The sequence below is a fragment of the Sprattus sprattus genome, assembly GCF_963457725.1.
Source record: "Sprattus sprattus genome assembly, chromosome: 2".
NCBI lineage: Eukaryota > Metazoa > Chordata > Actinopteri > Clupeiformes > Clupeidae > Sprattus > Sprattus sprattus.
Window position 1 is genome coordinate 60,956,467 of NC_137921.1, and position 27,330 is coordinate 60,983,796.

At 46.3% G+C, this 27,330-nt stretch overlaps 2 protein-coding genes across 3 annotated transcripts in view; both read right to left on the bottom strand.

The window, feature by feature from the left end:
- Positions 1–229: 229 nt before the first annotated feature.
- On the bottom strand, positions 230–1,285 carry lyrm2 (LYR motif containing 2). Of its 2 annotated transcripts, XM_080832085.1 has the most exons (4): positions 1,154–1,285; positions 697–837; positions 513–609; positions 230–347 (listed from the first exon to the last, which is right to left on the bottom strand). In XM_080832085.1, the coding sequence occupies exons 1-3, from the start codon at positions 1,196–1,198 to the stop codon at positions 529–531; spliced, it is 267 nt and encodes an 88-aa protein (XP_080688211.1). In that variant the 5' UTR covers positions 1,199–1,285; the 3' UTR covers positions 230–347; positions 513–528. The 2 variants fall into 2 exon arrangements, with proteins under 2 accessions (XP_080688211.1, XP_080688210.1); XM_080832084.1 differs by having other exon boundaries at positions 230–609.
- A 136-nt stretch (positions 1,286–1,421) lies between these two features.
- The window catches only part of mdn1 (midasin AAA ATPase 1), a 42,657-nt gene continuing 16,748 nt past the window's right edge, over positions 1,422–27,330 (bottom strand). Inside the window, exons 42-91 of the mRNA XM_080832110.1 lie at positions 27,157–27,263; positions 26,891–27,024; positions 26,183–26,343; positions 25,935–26,055; positions 25,624–25,837; positions 25,247–25,481; positions 24,879–25,002; positions 24,615–24,779; positions 24,238–24,452; positions 23,564–23,951; positions 23,268–23,380; positions 22,327–22,999; positions 21,616–21,777; positions 20,965–21,247; positions 19,216–19,454; positions 18,836–18,931; positions 18,615–18,709; positions 18,373–18,497; positions 17,989–18,147; positions 17,053–17,162; positions 16,857–16,930; positions 16,572–16,755; positions 15,957–16,110; positions 15,665–15,811; positions 15,426–15,552; positions 15,176–15,281; positions 13,946–14,061; positions 13,425–13,835; positions 13,021–13,244; positions 12,641–12,784; positions 12,112–12,290; positions 11,721–11,882; positions 10,416–10,692; positions 10,134–10,318; positions 9,880–10,011; positions 9,623–9,764; positions 9,202–9,515; positions 8,594–8,758; positions 8,222–8,323; positions 7,303–7,510; positions 6,786–6,953; positions 6,473–6,630; positions 6,276–6,365; positions 5,096–5,211; positions 4,152–4,326; positions 3,958–4,031; positions 3,694–3,808; positions 3,497–3,563; positions 2,933–3,075; positions 1,422–2,656 (exon numbers count right to left, since the gene is read on the bottom strand). Of these exons, the coding sequence (XP_080688236.1) occupies positions 2,471–2,656; positions 2,933–3,075; positions 3,497–3,563; positions 3,694–3,808; positions 3,958–4,031; positions 4,152–4,326; positions 5,096–5,211; positions 6,276–6,365; positions 6,473–6,630; positions 6,786–6,953; positions 7,303–7,510; positions 8,222–8,323; positions 8,594–8,758; positions 9,202–9,515; positions 9,623–9,764; positions 9,880–10,011; positions 10,134–10,318; positions 10,416–10,692; positions 11,721–11,882; positions 12,112–12,290; positions 12,641–12,784; positions 13,021–13,244; positions 13,425–13,835; positions 13,946–14,061; positions 15,176–15,281; positions 15,426–15,552; positions 15,665–15,811; positions 15,957–16,110; positions 16,572–16,755; positions 16,857–16,930; positions 17,053–17,162; positions 17,989–18,147; positions 18,373–18,497; positions 18,615–18,709; positions 18,836–18,931; positions 19,216–19,454; positions 20,965–21,247; positions 21,616–21,777; positions 22,327–22,999; positions 23,268–23,380; positions 23,564–23,951; positions 24,238–24,452; positions 24,615–24,779; positions 24,879–25,002; positions 25,247–25,481; positions 25,624–25,837; positions 25,935–26,055; positions 26,183–26,343; positions 26,891–27,024; positions 27,157–27,263 (8,764 nt within the window). The 3' untranslated portion in view covers positions 1,422–2,470. The remainder of the gene's footprint in view (positions 2,657–2,932; positions 3,076–3,496; positions 3,564–3,693; positions 3,809–3,957; positions 4,032–4,151; positions 4,327–5,095; positions 5,212–6,275; positions 6,366–6,472; positions 6,631–6,785; positions 6,954–7,302; positions 7,511–8,221; positions 8,324–8,593; positions 8,759–9,201; positions 9,516–9,622; positions 9,765–9,879; positions 10,012–10,133; positions 10,319–10,415; positions 10,693–11,720; positions 11,883–12,111; positions 12,291–12,640; positions 12,785–13,020; positions 13,245–13,424; positions 13,836–13,945; positions 14,062–15,175; positions 15,282–15,425; positions 15,553–15,664; positions 15,812–15,956; positions 16,111–16,571; positions 16,756–16,856; positions 16,931–17,052; positions 17,163–17,988; positions 18,148–18,372; positions 18,498–18,614; positions 18,710–18,835; positions 18,932–19,215; positions 19,455–20,964; positions 21,248–21,615; positions 21,778–22,326; positions 23,000–23,267; positions 23,381–23,563; positions 23,952–24,237; positions 24,453–24,614; positions 24,780–24,878; positions 25,003–25,246; positions 25,482–25,623; positions 25,838–25,934; positions 26,056–26,182; positions 26,344–26,890; positions 27,025–27,156; positions 27,264–27,330) is intronic.

The following is a 27,330-nucleotide window of genomic DNA, read 5'->3' on the forward strand; positions in this document are numbered from 1 at the left end:
CTCACAATGAATTGTACTTTTTGTAAGTAAGAAGCTGATTGTTGACTGCTTTCTTTAAAACACTACTTCAACAATGTTCATAGATTCATTTCTAACTAGTGTTTCTTGACACGGCGGTGATCTTGCAGAAGCTTCATACGGTAGGCTATATTTCCCAGCCCTGAAGTCCATAACATGGCTACTACAATAAAGGATTTAAACTTCCAACAGAAGGCACGGTACTGGGGCCTACGTTCTCTATTTCTTTATTTACATTCACTTTACAATCCCACAGCCATCTGCATCACATATCTTACATTAAAGACATCCACTGGGGCCAAGCTGGATTGCAGTCAATTACCTTCACACTAGAAATATAAAAATAATATTATACACTGATGGGCATTGGTGTGTGGTTCTCAGAGACAGAATTACGTAATTTCATTCCAAGTGCATCTCTGGCAGCTGGTCAACATGCCCACAAGCATATCAAGAAACAAAACACTAAATGTGTCACTCCAAACAGTTCTTACTCCTCGGGGTGCATTGCTAACTTTTCGCAAGTGCGAGTGATTTGCGAAGATCCTCCAGATGATTATTTGCCTGTGTTATCATCATTCGTATTGCATCCTGAAAGAAATCAAAGCATGACATGACGTATGACTTCCAGAAGGCCATTTCACTGGTTAACTATGTGATAGTTTGAGGGATACAAACCTGATTCGAGGCATTTTTATTTCTTTGGAACTCCTCCCTCGCCCAGTTCCTTAGGTACTTGCGGTCTGCGTCGTCTGGTACTTCGCGTATAGTCTTTAGCATACTCCTGTACAGACCAAGCACTTTCTGTCTCTGCAAGAACTGACATTACAGAGAGCTACATTAGCCAGCTAACTATGGTTACCACGAGCTGTTGATAACTGCAGAATTATCGTTACCACCAGTTGCAGATAACTACAGTATTTCCAGAGCATCTTCATGTAAAATATGTTTGACAAAAAAAGCCACTGCACTTTGTGATGGCAACGGCTGATACTGGCAGTCATCCTCTACTACAAGGTGCATGGTGTTAGATATTAGCCGGCCGCTAATGCCGGCTTGGGAGATAATGTTCGGACCGACAGGCGTGGGTAAATTAAATGAGCGTCATTGCATGATGTTGTGTGTAGCCGCTTACCTGCTTAAGTGTGAACACCGCTGGTGGTAACCTTGAGGTGGTCATTTCTCCTACAGTTCAGTTAGCTACGGCTATCTTTACAAGTTCCATAACATTGCTGTACTGAAACAAGAGTGTGTAAGTGAAACTCTGCCCTCTCCTGGACTGGAGTGAAAATTTGCGTTGAAACAAACAGTCCAACTAATGAAAACACAGGCCCCAAATTTATTGTAACCATTATAATTCTGTAATACTGAACCGAGATGGAAGATTTTTAAGAGTGGAAGGAGAGATGACATGGAAAATAATTTATGTTCAGTTAGCTAGCACTAGCTAATATATACCACAGAATGAATAAATCCTTCTACATTGTTACTCTAAGAAAACAAGCAACTGCTAACTCACTTTCATTTGACAAGAGTGACCCTCAATATATTGTATCTAGAAATTGTTTCTAGACAGGAAATGACACTAAAATGCTGCTGAACGACATGTCAGTACCTTACATTTTCTCAGTGTGTGTGGACATACATACATACATACATACATACATACACATATCCTCCATATTACAATTTGTTTGTAAACTTAAATGAAGACAGACAGAAGGACAGAGAGAGAACGAGAGAGAGAACTGATATGTTATTATTTAGTGGAGACCCCTTTGGTTATTGAAAATCAGGATGTAATTCCAAAGGTTCAGGCAGATGGGAGAATATATATTGTTTTTTTTTTTTTTTTTTAAAGAATAACACTTGCTTTATCTGCAGTGTTGAAATTAAAAGTGGATTTTCCTTCAAGGCACATTTTTTTTTGAATAATTGAAGGTATCAAGAGAACTGTTGTCATGCATTTCTTTTTTTTTTACATGATAAGATAAACAATGCTGGCAGTGCCACCCATACTTAATGATCCAAGTCCATGTTTGTGTTCACATTTGTGTAGAATGAGGACATAGTGAATCTGAAATACTACAGGGGGAGAGGTATTTCAGCCTGTCCATACAGTCACATTGAAGTGTTTAATAATGAAAGGAGTCACATTTCGTTTGATTTCTGTAAAAAGGCGTGCAAGGTTGAGCAATGATTTTCACAAACAAAAAAACAAAGATCTCGGCTCTCCTGAGTCCATCTCCTCATGACAAGGACGAAAAGAGCGAACATTGCTATCAAACGACTAGCTATCAAAATAAGACTCAAATTCCCAAAGAAAAGGCACATGTACAGCAGCAGGTCCGTGTTGTGAGTTCTTCGTTTCTGTGTTCGGGAGGCTGGTAGCAGCGTGGCTTTGTGCAGTTTGAATGTGGCCCCTGCGATATCAAAATGGCTTCCCTGCGACCTACTGGTCAGTTGCTGTCACAAGTTCAAACCATTGCCTGAGTGCGTCGCTCAGCGTCTCTGGCAAGCTGTTCACATCACGCAGGATAACGTAGAAGGGGAAGGGGAACTCCTCCATGTAGGAGTGGATCTCTGGCATCTCTCCTGGACCCTTGAAGATGGGGACTTTGATGTCCAGAATGGAATCCTTCAGGGGTACCGGGCACAAGACATACAGAGACATACAAGACATGGAGGTATGAGATAAAGAGAGTAAACTAATCCTGAAATGTACAAGCATTTCTTCCAACAGATGGAGAGATACAGTAGATGAGAGAGAAAATAGAGGAGTGCTGTTATTAAATAGGGATGGAAAGAGCTGTTTGTTGGCTGATTGAGATTTGGCTCTATTCTGATCAGTGTAATTAGCAGTTGTGTTTGGATACTCCCAAGGAGGCTTGACTGAACAAATCAAAGATCTTACCCTTGAGTTGGGGTTGTCCAGCACCACAAATATGACAAAGATATTGGCACTGCGAGCAGCTTGCACCGCTGCCGTCACCCTCTCCTTTCCCTCCAGGAAGAGCCCTCTACCGTCGGACACGATGAGCAGAAGCTGGGCTGTGTCTACACACACACACACACACACACACACACACACACACACACACACACACACACACACACACACACAAAGAGTACACTCAGTACGTGTTGGCCCGCAGCACATCTGAGAGTCTAGTTACAGTTCTCTGTGAAGCTGACTGAACAGGTTGAGAATCTGATAGCATCTGTGCTACCATCAAACAAAGGGTAATGGCTCTGTTTACCTCCAGTGCCAAAGTTAGAACAATTCACTACCTTACAGAAGAAGGGAACTGTGTTCACTTAGCTCTACCCACTAGCACTCTGAGGCCAAGTTTGTTAGATATCAGATATGACCTCAGCAGGCTTATCTTGTCCTCAGTAGCACAGGAGCACCAGAGCCAGCTTCACAGTAGGTTTCAAGCAAGTCAATCAGCCATATGAGAGAGGGCGTTTATCCTACCTGTGTTTGTGAAGCCAGGGGAGTGTTGTTTTGCTGCCACAAACATATTGGCTGAAGTCTCCAAAAACTACAAAAGATACAATGATTCTGTGAGACTCATGACCATTTTGTCCCAGTGTGTCACAAAGCAACTTGCAAATATGAAAAGGTACATGCACGGTTATGTGTTAAGAACAAAATGCCAGAAAGTGAGTCACCTGTGCTATCCTGGTCTTCTTCTGCTGAAACTGACAGAGCCTCAGTATTCTGGCCCCTGACTGCTCATTAAACTGCTGATGGAAAGGATGCAGTAGTTGTACCGTCTCACCAAAGCTAGATGAAGATGGAAGAAAAGAAGAATGATTAAAACCTTTGTACTCCAAAGACATTTGATTAACTCCTTTTACCCCTTCACACCAAATGTGAATCATCTGTTTAGAAGAATACTCATACACACATGAAAGTTGGAATTCAAGACTCACCTGCAGACGGACACCTGTCCAACCTCTAGCAGCGTAAGAGCATTCACAATCACTGACAGTGACTCAAAGGCCAGCTGAAGGACACAAGGGGCAAAAGAGAGTGTTACATTCAGAAAACTGGAAATCACCTCAAAAGGCATTTCTATGGCTACTTGTCAGTGGGGGGAGGGGGTGTACAGGACTGGAGGTAGCACCTGTTTGGAGTGGTTATCAACCATGCTGGAGGAATCATCCACGGCCAGACAGATCTGATACTCCCTCTTGCTGGGTTTGGTCCTTCGCAACCAGATTTTATCTTTGCGGAATTGGCTGGCAATGTAAGGGATGACCTTGCGCATATTCAGTCTTTTCCCAGTGCGGAAATCTCCCCTATAGGACAATTACGAGGATGAAATAGTAAGGATGTTTATATACCAGGCATACCATTCACAATGCAATGGAAGAAACAGGGTAGCCACAAAGAGTTAAATAAATATCTCAAGATTTCTGTAGATTAATTTCAACAGGTTTATGAGAACTTTAACCCATTTCAGTTTTAAATATCCCAGATCCTGTAATGTACTGTACTGCTACTTCTGTCCTAGATGGGAGGGAACCGAAGATGAAATCTGAGACCAAACTGTTCCTCTGTTATACAGTTCCCCAAAACCACATTCTTTTTGATATTTTGTTGCGATAGTGGGGAAATAGTTAAAACACAATGAAATCACAGATATTCTAAAAACGGACTGATTCACTGTATAGAGGTAAGATCACACTGCACATAGTAATCTTATACATAGTTGCTGGCGTGTCTACACATCAGACAAACTCATGAACAGAGGTCTAGTTAAGTACTTTAAAAAGTTCACGCAAGGTTACTATGTTGGCCAAGGTTTACAAAGATCTCCTTTTCACTGGCAATTGGCTGCATAATTAGGGTTCAGATTATATAAAGATGGTTCGAAACAAGTCTCTGATTCATAAGAACTGAAACCTCCTTCATCTTGTGAAGGATCATGAAAGCACACAATAAACAACATTACAGAAATGACCTAGAGAAACCTTATCCTTCAGTGCTTCGTTGCAAACTATTTAATGACTCATGTTGAGTCTTCCTAAATGTGTGTGTGTGTGTGTGTGTGTGTGTGCCACTCACTTGAGCTTGGCAGCCTGTGTGGGCTCCAGGATAAGTCGGAGCTGCTCACACAGCTGCTGGGAGAGGCTGCCAGTCAGGGCCTGGTACTGGTGCCACATGGCTGCTGCCACGCTCTCCTGAAACACAAACATGCCCATCAATACAGACAATTCAGACCACTATGAGGTCACCATCCCAAACTGACTATTTTGTTAGGATGCTAACTACATTAGCAAATGGAATATTTCTATCTAGCAGCGGTTCACAAAGTCGAGGAGTCGTAGAGGCATATTTCAGCCATTACAGCAAGGGGAATGAAACGACAACCCTTTACAAACAATAACAGGTCAAATTAACCCTTTACAACCAATAGCAGGTCAATTAATCCTTAACAACCAATAACAGGTCAAAGGAACCCTCAACAACCAATAACAGGTCAAAGGAACCCTCAACAACCAATAACAGGTCAAATGAAGGCTGGCAGTGCTCTTACAGAAGAGTAGCCTGAAACTAAGTAACCTATCTGACGAGGAGCCTACTTTGCAATTAAATAATATGGTCAGGGCCGATCATTATGCCTTTACGGGAGAAGGGATAGCTATCTTAATTATGAATACAATGAACCAGTCCTAGTATGAACCGATACAAAAACTGGATATATGGATACAAATCATGGAATACATTTCCAACCAGAAAACTGTCATTTTTTTCTCGATGTCAAAGCAGGGCCTGCTATGAGAAGTTTGGCAACCACTGCTGTAGAGTGATGCACAGAGGAAAACAGTTGTCTCTTCACTGTAGACTGAGATTGAGTGATCCTCTTTCCACCTCCTTCACTGCATATTTACATGCAATACATGAGGAGAGTTATTTGTAACTTCTGTATTTGAGAGGATTGTTTGAATCTGTTGCATGATGTTGCATCTATTTGACAGAGGTATACCTTCGAGCCTCAACTAACTCTATATTTCAGAGCAAAATTCTAGGAGTTACAGAAAATTACCATATGATACACTTATCTCTCAAAGCAGCAGACACATCAATATTTATATTCAATACATTTCTGTGCCACTGAAATGTACTTCAAACGGTGGGTTTCTAACTCCCACTACTAACTACTGCTACACATATATGGAGTTTGAAGCATATGAAGTAGTTCTGCTCCCATCCTGGCAGCAGGGACTGTGTGTGAGTGCAGTACCTCCTCCGGGGCTCCAGGGGGCTGCTTCTGCCATGCTTCCAGCTGCTGCTCCATCTCCCGCCTCAACTCCTCAGGGTCTCTAATAGGAAGCTGGGACACACACAAAGAGTCAATCATTCTTTACCTTTTTGAGTCTATTACACGAACCTGAAATACTGTGCTAAGCTAATTGATGGCTGTGGGGAAAGTGGGGATACCTGCAGCATGTCTACTAGAAGTTCAGGGACCGTGTGGATAGTGGACTCATTGCTCCTCTCAGGCCGCCCTTCATCATGTCCCCTCTTGACCTCTGGCTTACTTTCCTCCTCTTCCTCCTCCCCCTGCCTCTGAGGCTCCAGCTCTCCACTCTCCAAACCTGCCAAAGCAGAGAGGGAGGTCACAAGCTATTCACCCGGGTTAAATATAAAATGGCACCTATACAGTGTACTGGAACAACTGGGATAGGTTTTTCACTTGTGGGCAAACACACGCGCCACTAAGCCTGTGTGCAGTGAGAGCGTACAGCAGTACCTTTCCGTCTCGCTTTAGCCGACTCCAGCTGCTCAGGTTTCAGCTCCTGGGCCTCCACAGCCTTGAGGTCTTCGTCATGCTCCTCTGTATCCATGGCGATGTCCTCCTCCTCCTCCTCATGCTTGGGTTGAGCACCAGCAGGCTTCTGCTGGTCAGCGCTGGCTACATCTACAGCCGCAGGGACAGAGGAGAATCACCGCAGTCAAAATCATTTCAATCAAACTCATCCATGTACTGTTGACAAGAGGAAGACGGTCACCTATCCACTATATGGGTATTTAGAGGATATACATGTTTCTCTTGATTCAAACCATTTTGGTACAGTTTCGCAGCAACAATAAACAAATGTGGGAATAACTGATGTCTGAAAGAACCAAACAAAGCACAGAGTTACGCTGGAAATCAAATCGGCAACACTTGAAGACATCACTGGCTTAAGTCTAGACTGAGAAAGCTGTGGCTTGATGAGGTAAATATTAGGAGGAGAGGAAGGTGAAGGTCATCTCCTGGCTCTGACCGTAGGTCTGTGCGTCGTGGTTCTGTTCTCCCTCTTTAATGTGCTCGTAGAGGTCTGACTCCTGCTGGCTGTTGGGATTGTTGGGATTGCTGCCGTCCTCCATGCGCTCCTCTCGGTTGTCCACGGTCCGCAGGCGCTTGTTGATGCGCTCGTTGTAGTCGCCCATCGTGCGCTCATTGTCTGCTTGCCCAGGCTTCCGTTTAAAGCTCTGACCAATCAGGAAGAGGAAGAAAAAACAAGGGTTCAAACGTTCAGCTATAGAGTAGCTAACGTGGTTGGATTTGATTCCCATTTTGTTCATAAAACTACAGGACAGAAAAGTCTGTACAAACTCTCTAAAATCACAAATGCACTGTTTCTGCAGTGAAGTTGGAAATATCTAGTCTGGGAAGTCCCGCCCCACTTCTTCCAGCCAAATTGATTTTGCCTCTGCAGTGGGTCTGGCCAACTTTGGATAGCCGTTCATTTCAAGATTTCCAGAATCCTTGGAGCCAATCACAAACTGGCTTTTGGCTACCTGGCGCGCCATTGGCGGATTTAAACTTACCACGGCTACGTTACAAAATCTACTGCACGGAGAGTTTTTAAACATTGGACATGGTGGCCGCCGAAGCACCGCAAAACTTCGATAAGGCAAGTTTTCTTTGAAAACAGAACAGAAACTTGCCCTGGAACAATTCATACAGAAAAAATATGTGTTTGCTTTATTACCGATCATTGTATCGTTGTATAGTATCGTTGGTCTGATTGGTTAAAGGCGTGTCCAATTACGTGAGTGAAGTGGATCGCTAATGAGTAGTTGGCCAGACTAACTGAGCAAATGGAATGCAGTGAAGGGGCAGGGAATTCCCAGACAAGGAAATATCTTGATTGTAGTTGACATTCTGGGCCTTCAGTAACAGCTGCTTGGAAAGCTCACCTGTGTCTTTTTCTGACTTTGCTTCAGAGCAGAAACCCGAGCCATCAGCTTGGAGTCATGGCCCTCAGTCTGACTGGCGTCTGCTGCCCCACTGCCATGTTCCTGCAACAAACACAACACATACAGTACCAGTCAAAAGTTTGGACACAACTTCTCATTTTTTGATTGTAAACGCATGTACATTTACTCCAGATGCTGCCAGAGAGGTCCGGTGATGTGTGGGTTGGCTTTTACCTGATTTATTATTCTTCTGGTGCTTCTTGGTATGTATATATATATATATATATATATATATATATATATATATATATATGTATATGTATACATACATAGACACACACACACTCTCTACACATGACACACACAACACACCTCTTTGGCTTGGTCTCTCTCAGATGCAGCTCCGGCCAGCTCCACAGCTGTCTCGCTCTGGACGTTCTCATCTCCTGTCTGGCCATCAGTGTCATGTTCCTTCCTCTTGTCGGACTCTGGCTTATTCTCATCTTCCTCAGCACCCTCCTTCTCCTCCTCCTCCTCCTTCAGGTAAAGAAACAAATGTAAATGTAAAACAGAAATACAAACCCACTATTATCACCAGTTCAAACTGTATGGCTCTGATGTGTAAGTGTGTATATGGTTATCGCCATCTGAGATGAATCTGATTTCACACTACTCAGGGAGGACTCTAACCAGGAATAAAGGTGAATTCAAAAGGAAACTTAAGGCAGCGATAATCAGAAAGGAAATTAGAGTAGATTAGCTTATTATTAGAGGTATTTTTGGACTGACAAAAATGTTATTTACATTTAATGTAAATGTTGTTTACTAAGTCTGTGTTGTGGTCACCAACAATGATCATGCTGTACTGCACTTTTTTTATCTGTATTGTAATGTCTTTTGTCTGGACCCCAGGAAGAATAGTCTCCACTACGGTGTAGACTAATGGGGATCTTTTATAAACTAAACTAAACTCAACAGACCTTAGGATTGGGTCCAGAGGGAGTAGCCTGCTCCTTCTCTTTCCTGGCCTCTGGACCTTGGCTCTCCTCCTCCTCCTCCTCAGGCTTTTCTTCCTCTCCATTCTCATCCAGCATGGGCTCATCCTCCTCCCCCTTCATCTTTTCTTCACCATCGATGGACTTCGTGTCACCATCCTCTTCCTCCCCTTGGCCGTCCTGCTTGTCTTCCGCCATCTCCTCCCCGTGCTCCCCGCCCTCCTCATCCCCCTCTTTCTCTTCCCCCTGCTTGTCCTCCAGATCCACGGGCTTGTCCTCGATATCAAAGGGATTTTCCTCTATTGGGACATAAGACACAGGACCATGCATTTCAGCGAATATGGTTTCTGATTTTTTAGATTGATTAATATAACCAACACATCACAAGTGGTGAGTCATCCCTTACCGTCTCCCTCTTCACCGTCGTTTTCTCCACCTTTCTCTTCTTCATCCAGCTTGAGCTCCTCAGGCAGATCCATGGCCTCTGGCTCTGTATTTTTCTTTTGCTTGCCATGATATGGGTCCACTTCATTTTCATCAAACTCCCGCTGGACACAACCAAACAGAAGACTCCCCATAAGCATTTCAACACACTCGCAAGGACCAAGAGAAAATATATTTGTCTGGATGACAAAATAAAATTAGCTAAAAAATAGACGTCACCTCATCTTCTTGTTCATGGATCTTCTCCTTCCCATCTTCCTCTTCTGGGACCTGCTCTTTGTCCTGCTTCTTGTTTTCATTGGCATCACTGGCACCCTGGTTGTCGTCCTTGGCAACGAGCTCAGATTCCCCCTGTAGATGGATCCATAAGCAGTGTGTAAGTGCCTTCCTAAACCTTTGTCACCAAGCAAAGATCAAAAGTCTTGACTGCAAAACATTATTTAATTCCATTATTAAATTTAAATTCTACATACCTGGTCCATTCCTGGACCCGACTCTTCCTCTCTGTCGCTGCCCTCCAGGTCGTCGTCGTCGTCATCATCATCATCATCCCCCCACATCCTTTCGTCCAAAGTGTCTGTTTGACCCTCACCCAGGTCGCCCATCTTCTTCTCCAACTCTTCCTCATCCTCTTTGTCCGATTCCTCTTCATCTTCCCCTGTACACAAAAGAGAAATGCACCAAAATGTATCTGGAGTCCCAAACCTACCACTGATTTTTTGACCAGTCGCCCTGCAGACAACACTTCTTCTTACCTGGTTCCCTCTCCTCGCCGTCATGCATCTTTCCATCAAAGTCATCAGACATCTCGATGGCGTTGTCCTCCTCCTTGATGTTCTCCTTCTGCTGCTCCTCCTCCTTCTTCTCCTGTCCCTGCTGGAAGGTGTCCTCCACCTGCTCCTCATTCTCGATCTTGTCACTGACATCTTTCATGCCCTGGCCCTCGCCGATGCCGCCTCCTTCATAGTCGTGGAACTCAGTGGCACCCTCGCCATCTCCTCCGTCCATCAGCTCCTGAGGCAGGCAGAACCCCTGCACCACCACAACACCGAGACACACGGAGGGTCAACAACACACAGCAGGAGGCTAGAGCACATACATCACTGAAAACACACACGCAGGCATACACGCACACACACACACACTTGGCTGGCAGATACAGGCATTTCTATGATAGATGTCAAACAGAATAAGCATGGCCATATGCCTTATGCTGGCTGGAGGAATAGGTGTCTTCTAGGGCTGTAACGATATTGGATCGAACCGAGAAATCGCAACACTCTGGGCCACGAACCTGCATCGCGATGCGAGGAGGCAGAACCGCGACATGCCCTCAGCGGTCACTTGATACAAAAAGTTTGGTTCGCTATTAAAGGCGGCTGCTTGCTTCAGCGTTGGGGTTAATTGTTGTGCAAAATGTACTCAGTGCAGTTCATGCTCCCAAAGGTTGCGCGTGTTGTCATGAGCCTGCCATTTGCTTGGCAGATAGAAAGCTGTTTCCCTAACAGAAAGTCTGAAGCTTGAAGTTCTTTTCAAACCTTTGCTTGGGTAGCACTGCTAAACTGAGCAGACATGCAGACTACATTTAAGTAATCTCATCACGTAACATTTGTTTTCTAAAAACAATCACATAGTATTGCATGTTTTACTGTGGTAGAAAATACGTTAGCTTAATGCTAAACGTATATGGGAAATCCTATAGTGACCGCGCTAGGTATTAGCAACAATTAATTCACGTTAATGTTTTTGTATGAGCCTGACATTTGCTCTGCAGATAGATAACAGGTTCCGAAGTTTGTTGAATGTTTTTCAACAGCATTGCTTTGAGTAATAAAAACCTCAATATTTGGTTATAAATTGTTTCTTCATTTTTTTTATAGCTCATACTTATTCTAATGTGAATTAGAAAATATATTTTAAAAATCGCGAGGTAAAAAAAAAAAAAAATAATAATAATAATAATATCATGAGGTGTATCGAACCGTGGGTCAAGAATCGTGATACGAATCGAATCGTGAGGTAGGTGTATCGTTACAGCCCTAGTGTCTTCAGTGCTGTACCTTTTGAGCGAGCTCAGTAAAGATGCTGGCCAGCACTGAGAGGAGCTTCCCTGTGCTTCTGTGGGTTCCCAGACACACTGCCAGGTAGAAGCGCACCAGATCGGAGTATACACCCAGCATGGGCTCCAGACGTACCAGAAGCCTGCAGGCCTCACTGAGCTCCTGTGCACAGACACAGACACCGACGACACAAACACAGACACACAGACACACAGACACACAGACACACAGACACAGACACAGACACAGACACAGACACAGACACAGACACAGACACAGACACAATAACAGATTTGTTTGAGTCATTGATGATTATGAGGGTTAACTAAGGATCACACAGAAAGCCATTCCGGAGTGCTGCCTGAATTGAAAGTGAAAGTGAAAGTGAAACCTGTAGTTTCTGAGGCGGACAGGAGTCTCTATAAACCCGAATAGTCTCCAGCAGCTGTTCCACAACTGCATTGACCTCTGGCAGAGACAGGCACAAGACCTCTGCGCCCAGATCCTCATCCAGGAGTCGATTCAGGTGCCCTGGCTTGAGTAGGTCCTCAGCCACCTCCTCATCACTCCCTGTGACCAGATGAAATTAGAACAACTCCTCAGATTAGAACAATTCCTCAGATTAGAACAACTCCTCAGCACAGAGCCAGAATGTTCAGGTCATTTTCCAATTCATAAAAAAAAAAGAAAAACAAAGTCAACATTAAAAACACCTTTTTATCTCTACTCAAACATAATTCAGTTACAATTTGGCTTGAATTCCTGTCCAGAAAACTCAAAACCAGATTACTCAAATCAACTGGTTTAGTTTACCACAGGTGGGCCGTTCTGGGATTCAATTCTACCGGACTCAGCCAGACTATAAGCCAGAAACAGGTTTATGGTTCTTGGCTGAATGTGAGCACAGAGAGCACCGGCACCTTGTTTGCTTTCAGACTGCTGGTCGTCCGGCTGCTGCTGCTGGGCTTCCCTCCTCTTCACCAGGTTCTGAACGGCAACCAGCACTGTGTTGATGGCCTGCTCCAGCTGCTCGGAGAACTCAGAGGAGAACATCTGCGGCAAATCTGCAGACAGACACACAAGTCATGATGGGATACCATCCACAAGACGCATTTGATGGATCTTAAGGAGTGACAGCTGGGAGGCAAAAACGTCACTTGAATGCTCCACTAACCCCAGTGTGGCTTATAAGAAGCAGTGGGTTTAAAATGCTGGACCTCAGTTCTTGAGAAGCAAATTGGGAGTGGGAATTAACAGTCTTAGATTGGTCAATGCCCAAGAGAGTAGGCCTTACACTCACCCGCCGGAGAGGGTCCCAAAGAGAGAAGTTGTGTTTTCCATGTAGTGTATTCAGTCAGGCTGGACTCCACCTCTTCCCTGACACACTGTAGACCCTTTATCAGTGCCGGCGCGGCGTGGTTGCTAAATGCTTCTTCAGGGGTAAAAAGCTGCTCCATCTTGGGCATCTGTGCCACCACAGCCCCAAGCCGATCCAGCACTGATCCGCATAGCGTGAATCGGCTCCTGCATCCACCAATGACAGAAGGGAATGTTTGGTCAGTGAAGAGCAGCACTGAACACTGAGGTACAGATCGAACATGAAATACAATTAAAAAAAACTGCTCTCTGAAAAAATAGATAAAGACAACCATGAACTACGAGTAACTTTACTCTAAAAAGAATGATTTTAGTTTGTCCACTGACCAGGTGTGCAGAGCCCACTCTGAGTTTTGTTGCGTGACACCATCCAGCTGCTCCTTCACGGCTCGACTCTCCGTCAGCATGTGCTCCACACTCTGGACCAGCTGGCTCCAGGCTGGGTCTCCTTTCCTCATCAGGCACCCTGGGGGCTGGCAGTGGGCATCCAGGGGAGAGGCCTGCCTGAGCGTGGGCTCCTCGGGCTCCCCGAGGCCCTCACCAGGCGTGGGGGGTCCCTCAGGGCAGCACTGGAGCACCAAGGCCAGCTGCTGGAGGGCCATGCTGCACTGAGAGGCCAGGGTCTGGGCCCGCAACAGCCACAGCTGCAAAGGCTGCTGTGGGGGCAGGACTGAATCATTCTGGGGGCTGCTGTCCTCCAGGTGGGACTGGAGTTCTTGCACACCATCAATGAGACACCTGTAGTATTGGCACAAACATACAAGCATTTAATGAAACCGTGCAAATAGAAAAATTAGGTGTTGAATGAGGCAAGTTTTGGTATAAATATTCTCTTGTTTGATTCCTACCTGAGATGGACCCAGCTTTCAGTGAGTTTGGCCAAACGTCTCCTCTGTCTGAGCAACAGCTTGAACAGGTGGGACGAGAAACCCCTACAACGCTCAATGTTCCCCAAACCCAGCTCCTGTAATAGCATTCAGAGTTCAGTCAGTTAGTCATTCATTTACACTGTGCTTCTCTGTGACGGTCGTGGTGCGACCGCACATGAACTCACACTTCTCCCCATCATTGTAACCACTAGCGCACCCAAACAGGCATGGTTTGCACACACACGAACACACAAACACTCATACAACTGATTGCAATTGGATCCACCTGATGGAGATTGCTTATTGCCCAGACTGGCAGAGGGGACACAAACAATAGTATGGGCCAGACCACCTGGATAAAGTGGTTGGTTTTTACAAACCTTGAGACATTATTTATTACATAGCTATCTCTTTGTTTTATGATGATGAGGAAAAGCTATGTTTGTGTCGGGGTCTTTGTTGTCATTTTGTATTGTTCAGTTTGTGTCTCTACCCCTGTGTAAAAATGATGCTGGCCGCCAGGTGTATATGTGTTCATTGTTCTGTCTTGTTCAGTTAGTCAAGTGTTGTTGTCAGGTATGTGCTTTCATGTGGACCTTTTGTTTGACTGCTGATTTTTGTCCTCTACCCCATTTAGAGGCTAAGCAGGTCATTTGAATAGAGCTTGGTACTGTTGAATATTGTCCTCTACCCATTTAGAGGCTAAGCAGGTGATATTTCTGAAGACTGCTGCTTTTTGTCTAGGGTTAGGGTAAGCAGTTCTTCAGAAGATTTGGAAAGCATAATAAACCCTAAATCTGAACCCTCACTCTGTCTCTGAGCTTTTCGGGCCAAACCCACATTTTCGACGGCAACCGAGGCTCGGTCCGTCACATTCTCAAACAACCCAACTATGCAAATTTAAAATTTAAAATGGCAGAAAGGGACTGAATATTGAACTTGAAACTAAAACAGCTGTCTGTTAAAGGATAAATCCCTGACGATAGATGAGCTTTGACGGGGAACCCCTGAGCCTAAGGCTTGATTGGTGGTAAAGTGGAACATGCTCCGTCTAAAACATATCCACTCACTTCCCTTCCCTCACTCAGGAACAACTCTATTTCTCCTGATCTTATACCGCAGCTGTAAACCGCAGCCACAGGCCAGAAACCGATACGGTCTGAGGTAAAGTGAAGCAATGCCTGTCCATTGGGTATATCACTCCCTCACCTTGGCAGCACTCTGAAGAGAAGTATGTAAGACTGTCCTTCTCGCCCAGGAGTGATAGAAGTACTTCTGGCATCCTTCCCAAGCATTTGTCATCTCAGCAAATAACCTGTAAGATATTAATACAATGCCGTGGAGACGTTGCTGTAACATCTCTGTGGCTTACAAAGGTATAGCACAATAAAATGAACGTCTACAACATGCTGAGCTTCAGAGAAGAGATTACAGAAAAAAAAAAACGGTTGGTTCTCACGTTTTCTCTGTCTGGCCGTCTGTCCTTACTGTGGACAGAGCTGTGGACAGCTCTAGAGGCTGGAGACACAACATCTCCTCTGGATCAGCTGTGCGGTTCCATGTCAGACCCTTGCGGTACGACAGCCCTGTGGAGAGACATGTTCATGTAAGAGAACTCTTCTGGAACCTTCCGCACTCAGTGTTTTCAGTCACCTGTCTGGGTGGCGGACGGAGGCTTGACCAGTGGGGTGGACTCACCGATCTGAGCCAGCATCTTGAAGAGGTCAGAAAGCCCTCGCTGCTTCTGCTGGAGGATGTGCTTGACCTCGGCCTTCTGCCGCTCCTTCTCCGCCGACACGTCCACACTCAGACTCTGCAGGTCCCGCACGTTCGAGATGATCTCAGCTGCAACAAACAACATCCGTATGGTAAAGATTTCAAAACACTACTAATACTAGGTCTTCGATGTGTGTGGATATTCTGAGGAGAACCCAAACCATAAAGAAGACAATGGGTGGGGTTGGACTGATGGCAACATCCCTATTCTTACCCGTGAACTGGTCCAGGTCCTCAGAGAGGTCAGGCATGGAGCTCTTCTTCACCAGCTGCACGCACATCTTCCTCATCCTCCTGAAGAGGAGGGGCAGGCGGCCCAGCAGAGAGGTGGGTTCCGGCCCTGAGGCACTCTCCTCTGGGACATCACTCTGGTTCACACACACACACACACACACACACACACACACAGTAAACACACAGTAAACACACTGTTTGCGAACTAGCAGCAATCTACTGCCAATATGGAGGATTATCTAACGTTCTGTTCTAATATCTACTTCTATTGGTAGGTGTTCAAAAACTACTTGACGACAGGTGTCAGATTGGATGTTACATTTCACTGTATCCAACAGATTGGTCTTTGGTCTTTTATGAATGGTCTTGGACTCCAGCAGGCCATACCTGGCCATAGTGGCAGTGTGTTGTCTGGCTTGCTGCCTGGAGGAGGACCTGGGCTTTATTTATACTTCATCTTCAAGGAAAGCGATTATTGACTAACGTTTAACTTCTGTCTTAATGCTCTGTGAAAATTGTGAATCTGTTGCTTCGTGAACAAATGTGAAATAATCATCCTATGCAATCCTATGCAATGGACTCCAGCAGGCCATACCTGCAAGTCTCTGCCCTTCCCTGGGATGGCGCTCTTGAGAGCCTGGTGCACCCGCAGCAAGGGTGTCTCCTCAGGATTGACGTCGACACTATCAGGGCTGGCACTGCTGCCCTGCTCCACTAGGGCGGGGCCACAGGGCTCGCTCAGGGAAGCCTCAAACTTCTTCACAAACTTGAAGAGGATCCTGAAAGAACCAATTAAAAAGGAGCAATTAAAAAGGAGCAATTCAAAGAGATAATTTTTGATTTCCCAACTGTTCCTTTCTACTTATAAAAAAAGGCTTACCGATGAGTCTTTTCCACGGACTGTTTAATGGACCAGAAACTTACGTCATTCCACTTGGAGATCTTGACATAATCCTGAGGTAATGAGAAAAACAGAATGGGCAATTTACATTCCAGCAAAAATCACACCATATCTAAGAAAGGTGAAATAAATATGGAAATAATAATGGATAAGTAATATTTGATGCATCTCTTGCCTTGAGCTCCTTCTCGATGGGCTTGCGCAGCTGAGTGAGTTTGGCCTGCACGCTCTCGGAGAACTGAGAGTAGTATTTGTACAGATTCCATAGGAGGCTGCATAACGCATCTGGAAGAGAGCATGAATCACAACTATATTACAGGAAATGACCAGCCAATGACCGGCTAGTGTTGGAGCTCAAACATACTAAGACCAGCCTGGACTTTGGACCTGACTTTGGACCAGTCTAAGGACCCAGCAGTCGAGGGCACTACTCGTACTGTGAAAACAGGGTAGAATTCGAATCTATGAGAAGCTGTTCAACATGCTCAAGGCTTATTACAGTATAGGGATATCAATGGGCAGTAACAGAGTGGAAGAGCAGGGTTTGGGTAAGGAAAACATGCGGTCAGGCTACATTGTCACAGAGGAGTCAGATGGTAACTGGATGGATGGATGGATGGATGGATGGATGGATGGATGATAACCGCATTCCATTCATTGTTGGAGCCACTTATTGTGATGTCCTCTCAACTTAGCTAAAGCTCAGTCAGAGGGTGGGTGAAGAAGAAGCTGCAAGTTGAGTAAGGGGGTTGGCTCAATAAAACATTCTGTCTGGTTGTAAAACTAGCTTTGACCCAGGGCCTTAGACACCACTGTTGAGCCTTCTGGAGGTATCGTGTGACAAAAGGAAGATACACAATTCACAACCCCAGTGAAATGGTTATAAGAGCAACTTTGTTTTTGCTGTTGTTGTCGTTAAGTATTGGTATGATGGTTGTAGAGCACCCTGTTGTTATCTTAAAAAAGTACGTGTACCCGCATGTGACAGTGACGGGTATGGCTGCTGTGGGAAGTCCCTAACCAATAGCACGTGGAATTGAACATCTTTTCCTGTTTATAACTAAAAACGAACTACAAAAGTATGAGAGCAGGAATAGAAGAGTCAGCCTACCCTGTCCGTCCTGCGGAGGAGCCAACAGGAGATGGCAGTGGAAGTTGAGCAGCATGGCCAAACGTGTGTGGAACTCTCCCAGAGAGGAACCCTCCAGGAAGGCTTGCAGGGTGGACGCCACTGACCCCAGAGATAGCTCTGCTCCTCCAGGGTCACCCACTGTGTAGAGACACACACACACACACACACACACACACACACACACACACACACACACACACACACACACACACACACACACACACACACACACACACACACACACACACACACACACACACCATTAAAAAGGCAATTCTAGCTTCAGTTTACACGGATTTGTCTGAATACTGTGTCATACACAAGAACAACTTAAGAGTAACTCAGTTATGAGGAAGCTCTTACCAGTGTGGGGCTCCATTCTCTGTTCCAGAAGGTATCTCTCCAGCATCTGGTATATAGAGAACCAGTGCTTAACAGACCTCTCTGTGTGGCGTTTCATGGCATGGTCAAGGCTGCAGGACCAACAGCTGCAGCAAAATCAGGAAAAGGATTATCAACAATATTCCTCATCTCATTTCCAACAAAAAAAAAACCCACAACAGGCATGTGATGTGGGAAAAGAGTTTTGGACTTTGAGGTCGTACCTCAGCTCGAGCTTGCGCCACTGAACGATGAGCTGTGTGACGGCCTCTAGCTCCCTCTTTAAGGACACAGACCGACTAGCATTGCTCTCCCAATCCTGGGGGAGTTGAGAGGGTTCAAAGCGACATAGTTAGGGCAAGCAGACATAAAGATCACATACTCCAGATGCACAACTGCACTCAAAGCACTTTGCATTAGCACAGAATAAACCTGCTGTCCCAACCTGGGCTTTGGTAAGTAAGATCTCCAGGCCGTTGAGGAACTTGGCCAGAGGGCTTGACAAGCTGAAGGTCATGATGCGCTCCATCACCACAGTGATCTGCAGGGAAAAGAGCCGATACACAAGGTCACGGAGAGGCAATCACCTCACCGCATGCATCTCAGAACAACAAAAATCCACAAGACATCGCAACATTAGCGTGCAGCTTCAGATTCTCAATGTATCAGGGACTGAAATAAAAGATGAAGGAATTGGTTGCTCATAATAGCATTCCTTTAGATGCATGTGTGTAATACTGAGTCAATGATAGCCATTCTTCAGTTTCTTCTGTCAGTCATCCCTACTCTGCTGCTGGTTCAGCCCATTAAGGATGAGGCTCATACCTGCATGAGTGCTGGATGCTCCGGCCACTCCTCCAGCCGCTGTCTGACGGCCTGGCCCAGCTGCTCCAGCACCGGCAGGCACAGGCGGGCCTGGCTCATGTTAGGCTGCTGGTAGAAGTCGTAAGGCCCTTCTGCCTGCAGGCTCAGGCTACCAGGAGCCTTGGTGCCCCGCACCGTGTTCTGGAGAAGGCAGCACAGCAGCAAGGTGGAGCCCAGGAGCTGTGGATCCATTTCCGCATCTGGTAGAGACAACAGAAAGAGACAACAGAATGAGACAACAGTAGGGGACAACATAAAGGGACAACATGAAGAGACAACATAAAGGGACAACAGAAAGAGACAACATAAAGGGACAACAGTAGGGGACAACATAAAGGGACAACATAAAGAGACAACAGTAGGGGACAACAGTAGGGGACAACATAAAGGGACAACAGTAGGGGACAACAGTAGGGGACAACATAATGAGACAACATACAGAGACAACATAAAGGGACAACATAAAGAGACAACAGTAGGGGACAACATAAAGGGACAACATAAAGAGACAACAGTAGGGGACAACAGTAGGGGACAACATAAAGGGACAACAGTAGGGGACAACATAATGAGACAACAGAAAGATACAACAGAAAGAGACAACATAAAGGGACAACATAAAGAGACAACAGAAAGAGACGACAGAAAGAGCCAACAGAATGAGACAACAGAAAGAGACAAAAGAAAGAGACAACAGAATGAGACAACAGAAAGAGACAACAGAAAGAGACAACAGAAAGAGACAACAGAATAAGACAACAGAATGAGACAACAGCAAGAGACAACAGAATGAGACAACAGCAAGAGACAACAGAATGAGACAACAGAAAGAGACAACAGAAAGAGCCAACAGAAAGAGACAACAGTAGGGGACAACATAAAGAGACAACAGAATGAGACAACAGAATGAGACAACAGACAGAGACAACAGAATGAGACAACAGAAAGAGACAACAGCAAGAGACAACAGAATGAGACAACAGAAAGAGACAACAGCAAGAGACAACAGCAAGAGACAACAGAATGAGACAACAGAAAGAGACAACAGAAAGAGACAACAGAAAGAGACAACAGAAAGAGACAACAGAAAGAGACAACAGCAAGAGACAACAGAAAGAGACAACAGCAAGAGACAACAGAATGATACAACAGAAAGAGACAACAGCAAGAGACAACAGAATGATACAACAGAAAGAGACAACAGCAAGAGACAACAGCAAGAGACAACAGAATGAGACAACAGCAAGAGACAACAGCAAGAGACAACAGAATGAGACAACAGAAAGAGACAACAGCAAGAGACAACAGAATGATACAACAGAAAGAGACAACAGCAAGAGACAACAGCAAGAGACAACAGAATGAGACAACAGAAAGAGACAACAGCAAGAGACAACAGAATGAGACAACAGAAAGAGACAACAGCAAGAGACAACAGAATGAGACAACAGAATGAGACAACAGCAAGAGACAACAGAATGAGACAACAGTAGGGGACAACATAAAGAGACAACATAAAGGGACAACAGAAAGAAACAACATAAAGAGACAACAGTAGGGGACAACAGAAAGAGACAACAGAAAGAGCCATTCACCAGGGGAACACAGCTGAAGAGATGAGAACCCCAGAGGAGGAATCGGGTAGATGCATCTGACTCTACACTCAACTGAACAGCATCAATAAGACAACATGGGTATGGGCTCACATACCTATTAGATGGTAGAAGCGTGATATCACAGGAGCTGCAATTTGGTAGGAAGAGACCAGAGTGCTGACATAATCCTTGCTTGGGTCGTCTGCCTTGGCCCTGTTTTGGTACCACAGTGATTGGGAGTGGGTTAGACACAGCCTCTGATGGACCTGCACCACTGTCTGCAGACAGGCGGCTGTCAGGATGCCACCCTCGCTCAGCTGGTCCTGCTCCTCCTGGTCGTCATCCAGGTCCTCCTCTGGCGTCTCCAGACTGGGCTCACAGACAATGTCAGCAAAGTCCTACAGACACACAAGACAAGGGAGGATAGATTCACGTGAGAACACCACAACTAGGTCAAAGTTAAGAATGTTGAATGTTGATGTTATTCATATGGCTTTGTAAATAGCTCCTTAAAACATGGCCAATCACCATTGAAAAGCATTGAACATAAGGCATATAAAATGTTTTTGTTTATAATCCAGCAAATTCCAGAGCTATCAATCTGCAGACTGTGTCAGTGGAACACTTGCGTAGCTCCACTTGTTTGATATGAATATAAATGAAGTAAACCGACTGATAAGTAAGGATACTATATAAACATATATGTAGTTGTCCCAAAGTAAGTCATCTGAAAATGTGGAGATCCTGATAGTGTGTGGTATGGTACCTTCTGGAATGCAGGGAAGGCGCGCCTGAACTCCCTCTCCTCCTGCTCGTCCTCTGTGAGGGTGCCGCCGTGCTGCTTGCTGCGGCTGAAGTACAGGCTGGCGTCCTCCTGCTCCTTCTCCCGCGCTCTCCTCTCCTGCTCGTCCCACTCGTTCACCAGAGCCTTCAGAGAGAGAGCACAGCACTGAGTACACACACTTCAGAGAGAGTACAGCACTGAGTACACACACTTCACCAGAGCCTTCAGAGAGAGAGCACAGCACTGAGTACACAGACTTCACCAGAGCCTTCAGAGAGAGAGCACATCACTGAGTACACAGACTTCACCAGCGCCTTCAGAGACAGAGTACACAGACTTCACCAGCGCCTTCAGAGAGAGAGTACACAAACTTCACCAGAGCCTTCAGAGAGAGAACACAGCACTGAGTACACAGACTTCAGAGAGAGAGCACAGCACTGAGTACACAGGCAGGAGACACACAGGGAACAGACAGGCACTGGATGGACACCCATCTAACCCACCTGACAGATACGTCTGAAGAGACACACATCTAACCCACCTGGCAGATACGTCTGAAGAGTCACACATCTAACCCACCTGGCAGATACGTCTGAAGAGACACACATCTAACCCACCTGGCAGATACGTCTGAAGAGACACACATCTAACCCACCTGGTAGATACGTCTAAAGAGACACACATGGAACCCACCTGGCAGATATGTCTGAAGAGCTTGCATGCCTCTGGCCCGAGCTGGCCAGTGGAGAGGGCGTGGCACTGCACATACAACAGTGCATTGAGCAGCATGGTGGAGGGGTCAGGGACCCAGCGAGCCGGAGAGTCTCCCTGAGGCAGCAGTTTGGTCAGGCCCCTCAGCACATCCATGCTGGCCCTGGAGCACAGGAAGTCAGCATAGGCCAGGTATGAGGGCAGGGTGCTGCCCAGGGAGGGGAAGACCAGCAGACAGGACACCAGCTTGGGCAGCCCCGGCAAAGACGTCAGGGAGGAGGACACTGTTGATGCCACCAGCCTCATGCCATGCTGGATCTGCAGGATAGCTGCCCGCAGAGGCCCAACCACATCCGGGTAGAGTGGGTACTCCTCGGCCAGCCTCTGGGCAAAGCGCTGCTGGGAGGCCTGCCACACTGCCTCCTCCTTCAGCAAGCTCTGGATCCCCATCCGGGATTTGGTGCCCGGCCCCTGCAGGGCCTTCAGCAGGTGGGACAGCAGGTCCCGGACAGCAGCTGGCTGGCCGATGCTGCAGAGGTAGTGTTGAAGCTCCTGATAGAGGCGGCCATACTGTGGCTCACTGGGCCGGCAGGCCTGCTTCCTGGACAGCTCGGATATCTGCTCGTCCACCTGCTGCATGCGGATCCACAGGTACCTGCACACATGAGCACAAAGCACAGAAGAAGACTGAGCATGGTGCAGGCACTCTGCAATGATTCACCCAATTAAACTGCTTTAATGTGGAGGATACACTGTTATTAAAGAGGAAACAATGGTGCTACATTTCAGGGTAGACGCAGGCATGCAATCTTCATGGTACGCATCTCTGCATCAGAGCCAGCATCCTGCTAAGGTGAGGTTAACTGTAGCCCTAACCCTAACCCTGGTGAGGGAGGTGGAGATGTATGCCACACTGTGATCACCTGATGCGGGGGTGCTGGAAACCATCTGTGGTGCTACTTTCTTCCAGCCCCACTCCTGTGAGGAGATGGGAGGACAAGCTACGCCCTCTCCACTCCTCCTGCAGCAAAGCCAGCTGGGAACAAGAGGAGACAATATTAATCCTTGTTTATTTGGAATACACAAACTACCTATAGAGTTCATATACACAAACACACTTATGAGTTCATGTCCTCTCTGGTTTTGCTGTATGTACTATGCTTGAATTGATATTTCACCAGCAAGCTATTAAGAATGCCCGTTGCCAGAGTTGGCTCACCTCCTCTTTGGCATAACTGAGCTTGTAGGCTCGTTTCACGGCAGGATCGAAAATGGTCTGAGGCGTCCACACCTGGATCTGCAGAAGACCCATGTTCACCCAGAACACCCCAGACCACGCCATCTGAACCGAGCTGTGGACCTGGTTCTGCACAAACTGCTGCATGCAGGTGATGAGGGTGTCCAGGAACCCCTCGGGGAGCAGGTTTTCGGGGAGGCCTTCTCTAAGGGCAGTCTGGACGTCCTGAGCAGCTGCGACAGGGTCTGATCCTTCGGTGAGGTTCTCACAACTCTCAGCGTAGCTTTCCTGAAGGCCTGGAGGCAGGAGTTCAGCCAGAGAGTGGAGCTGCTTGCGTAGTACCAGCCCTTGCAGTCTGCAGTCAGTTCGCCTGAAACACACAAAGGGAGAGAAAGAACATTAGTGTGGTGGAGGATAAAGTCAGTACATTTAAATGTTGGTCTATATAATATCTTCAAATGTTTGTCTACATAACGTTATGATACATCTGGTATATATATATGATAAATGCTTTTTTTTTTTTTTAACCAGATGGATCAACAAAGCTAATCCCAATAGTTTACAGGTACATCTGTGCCTCATGGTCCAGTGGTGGCTAACACTTCTACCAATAGTTTCTCTGCATGCTATGCTCTGGTGAAGACTGTAAAGCGCACCTATATTCAGCTAGGGCTGGGAGAGCCATGCTGTCCCACAGGACCGCCCGGAGGTCCTGGAGCTGAGAAGTCCTCTCTCTCCACTCTCCCAGGGTGACTCGAGATGAGGACAGGAAGGACGTCCCTGTGGGGTCCCACCGGCAACCTGTGTCACTGCTGCTCAAGATTCCCAGCATGCATTTGGACCAAACTGCTCGACTTAGCATTCCTGGGCCCTGTAGAGAAAAGGATTTAAAAGTCTTCAAGTTAAGGTATATCGTTTTACAAAATGACTGTCATAAAATTAACTTGCGGAAATCCTTCGCAGACATAGACACTTGTTGAGGCTCTCTCTCACTCCCATTCCCACGAATGTACATGCACACACACATGCCTACCGTATCAGATGGGCTCAGCAGGGAGCGTGTGGCCTTCTGCTCTTCGAGGCTCAGGGGGTTCCACTTTAGCCAGCGCTCTGGGTTAGTGGTTACACTGCTACTCCAGAACGCCACCAGTACCTCAGACAGCAGTTCACACCACACAAACTGCAGTGCCTCCACAGGCTGGGAGAAGAATTACAAAGGTACGTGGACAAGTTAAATATCAGAAATGTCTTTGTTCGACAACACAACAAGGCCAAGAGGCCAACTTGAGGGACTCACCCGTTCGCTGCTCAGCAGGAACCAGAGTGGATGGAGCTGACGGATGTTGATGGGGGTGGACTGCAGGCAGAAGCGGAGGTGCTGGGAGACCCCACTGCGTACAGCATTGACTGTCTCTCCATCCCTACATGTGCAGGTGAATGTACAGGCTGTCAATAAAAGCAGCTGCCAAACACTTGCACTTAATGGTGGTAAATCAAAAACACCCATTCTGCTACTGTGAGGTTTCTCCATCAAGACCAGGACATACTCTGATCTTACTTACTGCCCACTTTAGCTGAAATACACTAAGCGATCATCATGTGATTCATACCAAGTTACTGCTCTCAAAATAATGCTTAATAAAAATGAAGACTGAATTGGTGTACCCAGGTGAGATTGAGAGATGCAGCAGGTCTGCTGTGACCCTCAGCTGGTTGAGGACAGCCAGCTGCTCCAGGACTGGCCAGAGCTGCGCCCGGCGAGCCAGCTGCTGTAGGACCTCCCGGCAGGGTGGGGCGCCGTTGTCCTCGTGTCGTCCCTCGGAGCCAGAATCCAGCACGCCACAGGAGGCCAGGTGACTCTGCTGCTGTTCCACACAGGAAACCAGCCTCTCCAGCACTCCTACAGCACCAGGCAACCATTACTTGTCCAGTCATTCAGCACCACCATCAGTAACAACACTGCTGTAAGCCATATCAGAGGCCAGATCAGGAGCAAGGTTTAGGCTGGCAAGGTCTCGTATACGGATTACTGTGGATTGTACCTGATTGCTGTGCTTCTATCTGGTGGTTTGCCTTTAGGACCAGGCCTAAAGCTTCCAGCAGACTCTCCTTGGAGTCCAGCCCCAACACAGCTCCCTGAAGACGTGCCATTTCCTGTCTCCATAGTGATGATGAGCTGTCCAGCCGCAGATCCTCCACGTTTAAGGCCTTGGTGAGCACGCGCAATCGAGAGGCACACTCGGCTACTGATTCCAGCTGGAGATAAGGAAGACAAAGGAAAACTCTTCTTTAGCTTCTGTCCCTGTTCCCAAAGAGTTAGGATCACGGACGTGTGGTGTGTAGTGTCCTGTACCTTGAATGGCAGTGGTTTTCCTAAGGTCTTCTGAATGCCTTTCAGAGCAGAGGCCACGGAGGCAGAGCTGGACAGGGTGTTCTGGATGGCTGTGGAGATTGCCTGCATCTCCTGCTGACCACTGCGTCACACAAAGTAGTGTTTAAAAGGAGAGAAACAAAGACCTCGCCATAGTATTTTGCTCTAAGCAGAACATACTATCATTACAACCATATCCGCAATACTGGGAAGACAAGAAGTTTCCTCACTCATAGATTCCATCTCCCATGAGTATCTGGGGAAGCCTGAGGATGAGTTGTTTGTGGACCCACTGCCAATGCAGTGACAGAACACACACTCCCCGTGTATCGGCCGCCAGTGAGTTACACACGTGCCAAAAACGATCCCTCCACTGGAGCAGCTGCAGGATCTGTTGACAAACAGAAAGACCTTACTGACGATACAATTCTCAAGGTTAAACAGAAAGACCTTACTGACGATACAATTCTCAAGGTTAAACAGAAAGACCTTACTGACGATACAATTCTCAAGGTTAAACAGAAAGACCTTACTGACGATACAATTCTCAAGGTGAAACAGAAAGACCTTACTGACGATACAATTCTCAAGGTCAAACAGAAAGACCTTACTAACGATACAATTCTCAAGGTCAAACAGAAAGACCTCACTGACGATCGTTTCTTAAGGTTTAACAGAAAGACCGCACTGACGATACAAGTCTCAAGGTTAAACCTGTGGACGAACAGAAAGACCTCACTGACGATACAAGTCTCAAGGTTAAACCTTAGGCTGAACAAAGTGGAGAAGTGGACAATGGAATTTCAATACAGCATGTAGCGGTCTATTACTTAATTGGTAGTTTTCACTCTGAAAGAATCAATAACCTCCGAGTTGAAAGGCATGTGCGATATGAACGCATATGTGAGTGTGTGAAATAAGTAGTTTGCGAAACAAACCTCAAACATGAGGTGATCGGAGATGTATGGCTGGCCAGTCTGCAGAGCCTGCAGAACAAATGCGTCCCACTGGTCAAAGAAGGAGCGCAAGTGGACCAGCACGGGGTGGGGCAGGTGGCTGATGTCCATTGAGCCTGGAGAAGATCACATTAGCATCATGGCAAGAAACATTATTAGTTACTAGTAGGTGAACGGTGTAACTAATATCACATACTGAAATAGAAGCTCACCTAATGCTTCCCTAAGTAGAGGAAACATACAAATACCTTTTGAATAGGCTGTGGCTAGTCTCAGAGCGCTGTTATGTGGAGATGAGTTTCCTGCCAAAGATCCCATGGCTGCCCTCTCCTCTCTGTCCATCAGTAGAATAATCCTGACACACAGAGAAAACACTCATGATGTGCATTTCCATGTTAACAGTCTCAATCCACTTCATCATG

Excerpts from the sequence above, each read along its gene's own strand:
- lyrm2 (XM_080832085.1), bottom strand. The coding sequence starts at position 1,198 with ATGACCACCTCAAGGTTACCACCAGCGGTGTTCACACTTAAGCAG. Across the intron at positions 838-1,153 it reads CGGTGTTCACACTTAAGCAG|TTCTTGCAGAGACAGAAAGT; the intron begins GTAAGCGGCTAC and ends CTGTAATGTCAG. Across the intron at positions 610-696 it reads ATAAAAATGCCTCGAATCAG|GATGCAATACGAATGATGAT; the intron begins GTTTGTATCCCT and ends GATTTCTTTCAG.